Source organism: Dipteris shenzhenensis, chromosome 7, assembly GCF_047967505.1.
Source record: "Dipteris shenzhenensis isolate YYH24624 ecotype China chromosome 7, Dip_SZ_1.0, whole genome shotgun sequence".
In the NCBI taxonomy this organism is placed as follows: Eukaryota; Viridiplantae; Streptophyta; class Polypodiopsida; order Gleicheniales; family Dipteridaceae; genus Dipteris; species Dipteris shenzhenensis.
The window spans coordinates 25,545,820-25,556,379 of NC_141602.1; the positions used below are offsets into that span (position 1 = coordinate 25,545,820).

The 10,560-nt window shown below is 38.7% G+C and overlaps 1 protein-coding gene across 1 annotated transcript; it reads left to right on the forward strand.

The window, feature by feature from the left end:
• The first annotated feature begins 7,676 nt into the window (after positions 1-7,676).
• LOC147900146 (12-oxophytodienoate reductase 3-like) lies at positions 7,677-9,446 on the forward strand. Its single transcript, XM_087376590.1, has 5 exons — positions 7,677-7,773; positions 7,941-8,081; positions 8,200-8,330; positions 8,426-8,611; positions 8,737-9,446. The coding sequence occupies exons 1-5, from the start codon at positions 7,685-7,687 to the stop codon at positions 9,444-9,446; spliced, it is 1,257 nt and encodes a 418-aa protein (XP_087232716.1). The 5' UTR covers positions 7,677-7,684.
• The last annotated feature ends 1,114 nt before the right edge of the window (positions 9,447-10,560 follow it).

Consider the following 10,560-nt stretch of genomic DNA (forward strand, 5'->3'; position numbering starts at 1 on the left):
CTCTCTCTCTCTCTCTCTCTCTCTCTCTCTCTCTCTCTTTCTGTCTGTCTCTCTATGTCTCTTTCTCTCTCTCTCTCTCTCTTTCTGCTTTTCTCTCTTGTTTTTTATTATTTTAATATTCGTTAATTTCTCTTCAAATTTTCCCTTTTAATTTTCTTTAAAATTTCTTTTAATAATTCTTCAATTTTTTAAATACGCTTTATTATTAGTATTATTCCCCTCTCTTTTTTTGTTTTAATCGTTTCCTCCAACTTTTGGTTTTTAATTACTCAAGTTATATCTTAGTCTACTTTCTATATAGATACTCTTATTTATTATGGTCTAAATATACTAATTTTCTTTTTCACTAACTCTACCTAATTAACTACAATATCTTAAGTCCTAGTTCCCTAACCTTGTGAAACTCAAAGTAAACTAATTTCCCCTAGATTAGTTACTCCTAATTTCCTTTACAAAGTCCCGACTCCCTATGGCCTTTTTTTCAATGCATTATGTGGCATTAGTATAAATGCCCCTACCCCCCAAGGTTTTCCCAACCCCTTATGGCCTGCTGACTGCATTGTTGCCTCTTTCCAAAGTACATTGCCTCGAGGTGTACACTATCCTCGGGTTCCCCACCCCCCTCTCCTTAGTCTCCTACTCGACCCTCACGACCACCCCTATTGCCCCCTATTTAAACCTCTCCCTCACATGCTCCAAGTCCCTTCCATGCCGCACCCTTGGCCTATGCAAAAGAGCTTTGTGCTTTGTCCTTTAGACTCCTGATTACCTTCCACTCCTTTGCGCATTGCTTATGGCGTCTTCTCTCTGGCTGACAACCTTGTAAGCATGCCCCTCTACACCTATCTGCTCATACTTGGTGCTCCCCATGCTATTTACTCTAACCACCCCACATTAGCTACCCCGTCTTAGAGCTCCTACATGCAGTACGCTCCCATGCATGAGGACTATGTGGATGAGCAGTTGCTCGTAGCACGCTTCGAACTTTGTGGCCTGTCACTTCCGATGATGCGATCTTCGAGCTCTGCTTCGTCCAGCGACCATAGCATCACAGTTTTCGTATTTTATAAGGTATCCCCACCTTATATCTAATTATCACATCCCCGCCGCCTCTGTATGTAAAACATTTTCCTTGTATATATTCTTCCCCCCCCCTACTTTTTTAATTTTTCAATTGTTTATTTTCCTGGTATATTTTCTTTCCCCCCCATCCTCTTCTCTAAATATAGTTAGTCTACATCCCCACCCCCCTCTCTATGTATATATCCTCTTTAAAGAACCCCCCTCTATATATTCTTCCCTCCCCAACCCCCCTTCTCCATTTAAAAATAAAAACCTTTTTTCCCCCTTGATGGTTGTTCTTCTTTTTCCCCCCTCGTATTTCCTTATTGAGTGACTCAAATACTTCTAGTTCCCCCCCCCCTCTTGCCCAAAAAGAAGAGAGTGCATATAAAATGTTACTCTCTCCTCATGCTCATTTTTTACTATAGTTTCACAGTTCTACCATTTTCTTCCTAAAAACTATCTGGTGTTCCTTACTTTTCCAAATTTAAAAACCCTACCATCTCTTCACTCTTCTAACTATTTCCTTCTAGTTACTCTCCTTGCCTTTTCTTTATAACTAACATAAATAAAGTCCCCTCTTAAATTTTTATTAATTTATTATTATTTTGCTTGTTCTTCAAGCAAATCTTTTCATACACCCTTCGGTTTGTGTATAACTAAAATATTTCCTATTCCTCCCCTAAATACGCAACCTGACCTTGTGCATGATTTACCGAATCCACACTTGAATATACCCATCCGTTTACACTTGAATATTTTTATACATTACGTTGGTGAAAGTTTTTTGGCTAAGTTTCTAATTTATTATGACCCCAATAACAAGGGAGGAGTGTGCATGACACCCATCTTCCCAACTTAAGTTAACTTGGTCCTTATCATGTTTTCTTGTTGGATCGTGGTAGGTATGCAGATTCTCCTCTTCAGTAAGTAAGATGCTTGTCAAGACTACATCAGCATTATAATTTTTGTTTACACTTTGTATAAACAACCATGTAATAAATAATTTTTTATCCACCCTTATTTGAGCTTTGTGTGCCGTGTTGTTAAAAGGTTTTTATTTTAAAAACACACACACACACACATGAATACTTCCCTAACTTTTTATGTACCCCCATGAAATCCTCCCTTTACACTTTCTTTTTAACCACCCCACATACCAAGCCCACTAATTGTCGCATACTTCCTCTAATCCCTTCTTAACCCATGCACTCATTCGTTCCTTACTCCACTTATGACTTCAACTTCACTTAAGAATCCATATGGTTGTCTATATTCCTAGGCAAAGTGATAACAAGCCAGGGAAAATAGGCATTCCAATCTACCCAATTGTAACTATGATGTTCTAACACCTAGTTTGTTTGGATGGTGGCAAGTAAGTGGACCCCAACCTCAGAACCTAGGTTGCCTGAGGATTCGACTTCTTTTTTTAGTATTATGTTTGCCAAACTTAATATTATTTAAAAATTCTTTATTTTGATCAGAATTTTTACAAACTCTAGTTGCATTTTTCAACTTAGATGTCTCAAACATTTTTACCTTATATGTTTCCCTTTTTTTAACTTTTTATCCAATTGATGGAATTAATTGTATAGCTCAATTATTGATGGGACTTTTTATTGAATGAATTGTATGGCTCAATTATTGATGGGACTTTTTAATCTAAACACACAATTTGATTCCCCAACTAGCCTTTGGTTGGGCTAGTGCCTCACAATTAATTTACATCCATTGGATAATTCTTTAGCATGGATAATCCCTAGTCATGTTGTGATCCACCGTATTGTTTACTAACTTTTATGTCTATTTTGCAAAAGTGGTTTACACATTTACTATTGGCATTATTTTTTCATTTTGACACTTATCATACAGATCGACTTATCAGTAGGTGGGGAGTAAGTTCCACATGGTGGGCTTGGTTGGGAGTGAGCCACACACACACACACACAATAAATTTGATTAATAAATGTATCCACACACACACACATAGACACTTATTTCTTTACACACGAACACACACACACACACACACACACACACACACACACACACATGAATACTTCCCTAACTATGAATTATTCTTTTATGTACCCCCATGAAATCTTCCCTTTACACTTTCTCTTTAACCACCCCACATACCAAGCCCACTAATCGTTGCATACTTCCTCTAATCCCTTCTTAACCCATGCACTCATTTGCTCCTTACTCCACTTGTGACTTAAACTTCACTTAAGAATCCATATGGTTGTCTATATTCCTAGGTAAAGCGATAACGAGCTGGGGAAAATAGGCATTACCTGTCTACCCAAATGTAACTATGATGTTCTAACACCTAGTTTTTTTGGATGGTGGTAGGCAAGTGGACTCTGACGTCGAAACTTGGACTGCTTGAGGATCTGACATCTTTTTTCAATATTATGTTTGTCAAACTCAATATTATTAAAAAATTATTTATTTTGATCAGAATTTTTGCAAACTCTGGTTGCATTTTTCAACTTAGATATCTCAAACATTTTTTCCTTATATGTTTCCATTTTTTAAACTTTTTATCCAATTGATGGAATTAATTGTATGGCTTAGTTATTGATGGGACTTTTTAATACACACACACACACACACACACACACACACATATTGCTACATTAAAAATGTTGACCTTGAGTAGAATGAATGAATACAACTGAATGCACAATAGCTCAACCAATGGATGCATGTACCAAACCCTAATTAAGGTAAGGGGGAAATCTTCTTGAGAAGGATCCTTCATTTCTTCTCACAGAAGCTAAGGCTTTGGTCCCATACACTAAAACAATGTACATGATTAGGATGCATTAACACTCTTACATGTAATTGGCTACCTTAGAGTGGGTGCGATTGGTGAGTACATGCATCTAATTAGATGCAGTAGTTGCATCTAATTGGCTACCTTAGAGTGAGATGGTGAGTACATGCTTACATTGTGATGCATGGTAAGGCCATAAGAGTTAGACCGATAAAATGGTGGAATGTGGTAGCCTCTTCATCCATGATGGATGTATGAGGGGGCTTGCCACATCATGTGGTGCCTCAAAAATTTCTAACCCATGGCCATGACATAACAACATGGATGTCCTAACCTAGGATCTAAGGTCTACCTATGAGTCTTTTTTATCTTCAATTAATTTCTAACCCAAAATTAGCCCAAGGATAATTTCATGAATTAACTCCATTGTTCATGACTTTTCTCAATAGCTAGCAATACATTCTACTTAGGAGACTATAGAGAAATGTGGCTACTGAATTGGGATGGATTGGAAATTGGGGCTCACCAATGTGATGCTAATCCGGTTAGCATGTAGGCTATTACACATCATCATGACCCCCTCATGAGCCCACCACTGATTTTGTAATTTGACCAACCAATGCTCATTAAGAATGCCCCACTATCATGCTTTGACCATCCAACCACATGATCATGACCAGATCATGAAAGAGTGTATTTGGTAAGATATATACCTTAATACAAGTTTGAAGTTGAGGTGTTAAACAAACTATATCATATTTTATCTTAAAAGGAACAATTCAAAGTATAAGCAAGCCCTCCCTTTTCCCCTCCTAGTCCCCCCATCGCATTTATGGTAATTGCAAAATGGGAAATGGAATTCGATCAATTGAAGCATGAAATTTACAACTAAAAGCACGTGCTTTCAATTATAATGCTATGAAATAAGCTACAAAAAGTAAAAATGTTATCATTTACATGAGAGAAAGACTTCCCCATAAACTACATTAACATTTGAAAGCACAAAAAAGATAATGATAATTCCTTCTAGGTGTTCACCATGCATTGCATTTTTTGGAACAAATAAGAGTAACGCGAATACTATTTTTCTCTTCCAATAATAGGATTATAGCATTCACCCAAGGAACATACGTTTAAATAAAAACATGTAAAAAATTATTGATGTAATTATCAAAGTAGCAATGGATCATTATAAGTCTATGATTTGTAATCAAATTCAAAACTAAAGAAAGTGTAATGTTTACAAAACAACAAAAGTGATTGAGTTTCATTGTCTATAGGCAAGTCATAATCTTTTATCATTTAGATTACATTTAAGTATAGGATGAATGCACACATGTATAATATGAATGCATACAAGTGTCATGCTTGTGCTACTGTTGGAAATGAAGTGCAAGATAGGCTTTGTTACCTAGGAGTTTGCAACTCCATTATAATAAATTGAAAGCATCTTTCTAAAAGTTGATTGGATTGTCATGCATCTCAAAACTATTACTGCTTGTGATTTATTGTCAAGATTTAGATAATGTGCTTCTCCTTGACATTGCATGAGTTTTTAAGTTTTTGTGAAAAATATAAAAGAGTTGCAAGCATGGATGTTTTTTTCAAGTTAGTTTCGTCAAGAAGCTAAACTTTTATAATGGAGTTGAAAGTTTGTATGTCCTAATAGAAATAAATGTTTGAAACTTTCGCCAAGATTTGAAACTTTTAAAGTTTCGCCAAGATTTACATTTTTTCCTTCAAAATTCAAAAGAAAATATATTAAAAAGCACTACATTCCACCAATATTGTGAAACTTAAAAAATGAGCTTGAAAATTTTTGCCAAGATTATGTAGTAATATATAATGATAGCTTCGATAAAAACATCCTTGGTTGTTGCAAGTTATTTGGTCTAAATTACCTAGAATCACTAATTGCTAGAAGTTGAAATGATCCCAAGAAGTGAAGTTTTTAGATATTTCGTATAGGTGGGTGAATATCCATAATATGTCGCCTTAATCTTGTAAAGAGTGCATGAAATTCAAGCCAATGACAAAGTAAAAGTTTGAACTTTTCCAAAAAGATTTCTTATTTTTAAATGCAAGTATTGGTGAATTTTCTCAATAAGAATATTAACCGTTTTTTAGAAGCCTTGTGTAAACCATTAGGTGGACCTAGCCTATGGGATATCATTCAAGAATTTGTGATGACTTAGATAAAGTCTTTAAGTTTGAAGTTTAAAATGACTAATCCATCGCCTTGTGGTTCTTCTTTGATAACAAAATGTTTGGAATGATATAGCAGGCATTGGTTTTTGGAAGGAAAACTTGGGATGGTAATTGGGCATTGACATTATTGTGGTACCCATCAAAAGCTATTTTCATCAATATATAACAAACTTAAAGAAAAGCTGGAAATGTTAAGTTTCAATTTTCGTTGGTCTAGTTGACAAAATGTGCTTTGATTACATAAAGTCACTTTGAAATTTGAGGAAGGGGAAATGGGACAAGCTTGGTGGATGTTTCAAGGGTTGGATGCTTTAACCTTGGAAGTGTGTAATTAGCAAATAGAAGCTCCATGTGGTTCCCTAGAAGGGTCTCTATTAGATCAATCAAGGCTTAGATTAAAAGACTCCCCTAGAAAGTGGTTATGGCCTGGGTTTCAAGCACTTAAAACTAAGTTGACGGATATTATGGACTTTAGATCATGCCCATGTGGTTGATCAAAGGAATGGTTCAACTCTTTTGACCTTGCAAAGCATGAAAGTTATAAACTTTGTCCATAAGCTTTAAGGGGATTTTTTCTCAAGCTTAAGTGTAGTACTATTTATTATCAATGGGGTGGTGCTATCTAATGAGAGGTTGGTGGAATAGTCAAGACCCATAAAATTTCCAAGGTAAGCAACTATAATAGGCTATGTTGGTGAACTAGAGAGAAGCTTATATGTTTTTGTGTTCTCATAAGGGGAAAATGTTAACTACTTCTTTATTTAGTGCCCATTTAGTCTCCTTACTTTGTGAATGTAATGAATTCTATAAAATTTGTGACAGAAGGTAGTGGCAAAATTTTTTATCGATCATTTCTTTTGCATTATGAGGGAGAATGGAAAGAGGACATAGAGGGGACCGAGGGGAGGACTATTAGCTCAATAGTTTAGACGGCGTCTTGCTAAGGGTAGTGTATCGTGGTCAAACTTGTGCAAGGGCTATATGATTATCAGATCCTTGGTCTAACTTGTGCAAAGGGGGATGATGTGGAACATACTAACTTGACCCTTATTACCTCTAACTTGTGCAAAGGGGGATGATGTGGAACATACTAACTTGACCCTTATTACCGAACGAGAGCTTAATTTAGGAGAGGCAAGAGGGAAGCTTCATTGGTAGTGGGAGGAATGATTTTTAAATGTGATTTTCAATGTCATGGGGACATATTTCATGGGTACTTCTTAATGATTTTTCAATGTGAGTCATGGGGATGGGTACTACTTACTGATCGGTACTCCGAGGAATGATGTGTGTAGTGGATGAGTACTCTAAAGGGATGGGACTGTAAAATAGGGATGGGCAGGATTCGTGTAGGGGTCAAAGCCCACGTGGCGAATGACGTCAGATGGCCACGTCATGCGGAGCATCAGGCTAACTTTCTTCTTGGGCAAGGATTGAGGAAGCCAGTGAGCATGTGCCACGTGGGAAGCCATGTTCGAATGTCGAGCCAAGCTGGCAAGCTCCCATGTTGAAGAATGTGCCCCTTTCTTCTCCAGCAAGCGAGCTACGCTGTTATAAGCACTTAGCACAGCATTAGTCATACTAGCCATTAGCCATAGCCTGCAATATTCAACTTTCCCTCATCTCTCGCTCATGCCTACATTCAACAACGACCTCCATCTTTCTGCTCCCTCTTCCCTCCTTTCGCCTTTCACAATCGGCCCTTACCTCCTCTCCCACAGGTACGTACAATATCCCTCTTAATCCTCATCCTTTCGACTGCACCCTCACGTCCGTCGCCGTTGCTTAATTCGCTCCCCTGCCGGCCTTTCTCTGCACTTGTGACCTTCTCTTATACTCCCCGCTTAATTACACCTTTTTGCTTTGTCATGTTGCTCCACCCAATCAGGATTGTCTTGGCTCCCCTCACTCGTTGTCGCGCCCTCAACTACGTACCTCAACCTGCCCATGTCGAATACTATTCTCAACGAGCCACTCCCTCGGGCCTGCTCATCACGGAGGCGGTTGCTGTTGCTAAAGAAGGAATTGGGTACGTGACCCTCTACAACCTCGTGTAATTGTGTGCTGCGCGCTCAAACTGGTTTGACGCACTGTGAGAACGACGCATTAGGGACTGATTTGATTTTGCGGTCGCCTGTGATTTGAAGCTTTCCTCACTCTCCGGGAATTTTTGAGGACGACCAAATTGAGTCATGGAAGACAATAGTCAGTGCAGTGCACGAAAAGGGCGGTATCATCTTTTGCCAGCTGTGGCACGTTGGTCGCGCGTCTCACACATGTAAGAGAGCATTTCGGTTCGTGTTGCTCGATCGTTGCTTCCATCGTCTTTGTTCATGTAACATCCAGCTGACGGCCAGCTCTTTTGCTTGTCAGATTACCAACCCAACGGTGAATCTCCTGTTTCTTCAACAAGCAACCGGATTCCAGCACCTTGGAAAATTAGAATGCCTGACAACCAGCCCGCTCTCGATTATTCGACACCACGTGCCCTGACGACAACGGAAATCTCAAAGGTCGTTCAACAGTTCCGCCAAGCAGCTCGCAATGCCATGGCAGCGGGTAAGAAATTACTCAGAATTTAGAGTGTCACCTCGCCTGCACACATGTTACAGCAGTAGCAATAGTTTTGTCATCTATGCATCCACATTTCTGTTGCTTTCTGACTAGGAATCATTTAATGTCAGGATTCGATGGTGTGGAGATACACGCTGCACACGGATATCTAATTGATCAGTTTTTTAAAGATGGTATTAATGATCGTAACGATGAGTATGGTGGCTCTATTGAGAATCGCTGCAAATTTGGCTTGCAAGTACTGTCGGCGGTAGTAGACGAAGTAGGGGCCGATAAGACGAGTATTCGGATCTCACCCATCATCGATCATTTGGGTGCAACAGACTCAAATCCCACAGCACTGGGTCTCTATCTGGTAGAGCAACTTAATCAGTTGAACCTCGCATATGTGCACTTCACGGAGCCACGCTACACGTCGCAAGGCACGACGGAAACACTCGAAAACTGCTTACAATTCGTGAGGGCTTGCCAACGGCCGGTGGTGAGCAGCGGGGGCTACACCAGGGAGTCGGGGATGGAGGCAGTAAGAAGTGGATATGCAGATTTAGTGGCCTATGGGCGGCTTTTCATCTCAAATCCCGATTTGCCCATACGATTTGCATTGAATGCAAGCCTTAACACCTATGATAGAACGACGTTCTACACGCACGATCAGGTGAAGGGATACACTGATTATCCTGTTCTCAACGTGAAACAGCTTTTGAGGAGCAAATCCTGCATAGCTACTACGCAAAAAACCGTTGCGCATAAAGCAGTTGCGAGGTTTGGGGCGACTCTCTCTATGGGAAAATCAAGAAAATTCTATCTCGAGTCACATTAATTGTATATACAGGTAGAATCCTTGTACAAATTGAATCTAATCATTGGATAGCTTTAGGTCTAGTAAATTCATTTAAAAATGTAAAAAGAAGATTCTTATACCTTTTTGGTATGTACAGAGGTCACATTGACCGGATTCATATGCCCCACATCTATATAAGATGGGGAATTTTGAATTATACTTAATTGGTCAATTAGAAATATCTAGTAGCAAATTGTTGTATTCCTTTACTTGTACTTTGTAATATCTACAATGCATGCTAATTTTAAAATATCTACAATGCATGCTAATTTTAAATAGTAACTGAAAGTTTTAGTTCCTAGTGTTCTTTTATTTGCATCATTGACCCTCCCTCTTCTTATCTTTGACCTATTAACCACGGACAATAAAAAAAAAAGAGAGGACATGTGGCAACTTGGAGGAGAAGAGCTTGCCATGTGTCAGAAAGAAGGAGCTCTTGGATGGAGGCTTGGAGGGGGGACGAGGTGAAAAGACAAGAGGCAGCCTTAGGGGCAAGGAGGAGATAGAAGGTCAATGGAATGGAGGAGATAGAAGGTAACCTTCGGGAGGAAAGAGGAGATGGAAGGTCTCAAAGCCATGGGTTCAGACTTAGCCAAAATCTAAGAATCAAAGATCCACCTTTAGATGGGGAGTGGTTGAGGATGGTCATGCATCTTTCCCTCGTGCAAAGCACGGGTTCAGTACTTGTTCATACCTATTGGACCACTCATTTGATTCCATTATACTTCAAATGTCATTTAAATCCTTGATTTAGACCTAAATACTTATTATTGAGATCCATATTTATGTGGAAGCCTTCTTATCATGCTTCATATATTGAAATGCTTGAATTTCACATGTTAAATATGCTAGTGAACGAAGGAGCTTGATCATCACTAAAAGAACCAAGTTCCTCTTTTACAAGGTTGCTAACTTTTAGCCTCTTCTTCATGTATATTTATTCACACTTTGGTAAAGTCTATCGAGAATCTATCCATGTAGGATATTCCATTTGCCAAGTGCCATCAAACCATTGACATTACACAATATAGAACTAGACACATAAAGTATGTCCTTTAGACTCTTGTACCTTGTTTGTACATGGAATTTTCCT

Coding starts and splice junctions, on each gene's coding strand:
- LOC147900146 (XM_087376590.1), top strand. CDS start 7,685: ATGCCTACATTCAACAACGACCTCCATCTTTCTGCTCCCTCTTCCCTC. Junction 7,774..7,940: donor CCTTACCTCCTCTCCCACAG/GTACGTACAATA, acceptor CCACCCAATCAG/GATTGTCTTGGCTCCCCTCA. Junction 8,082..8,199: donor GTTGCTAAAGAAGGAATTGG/GTACGTGACCCT, acceptor TGTGATTTGAAG/CTTTCCTCACTCTCCGGGAA.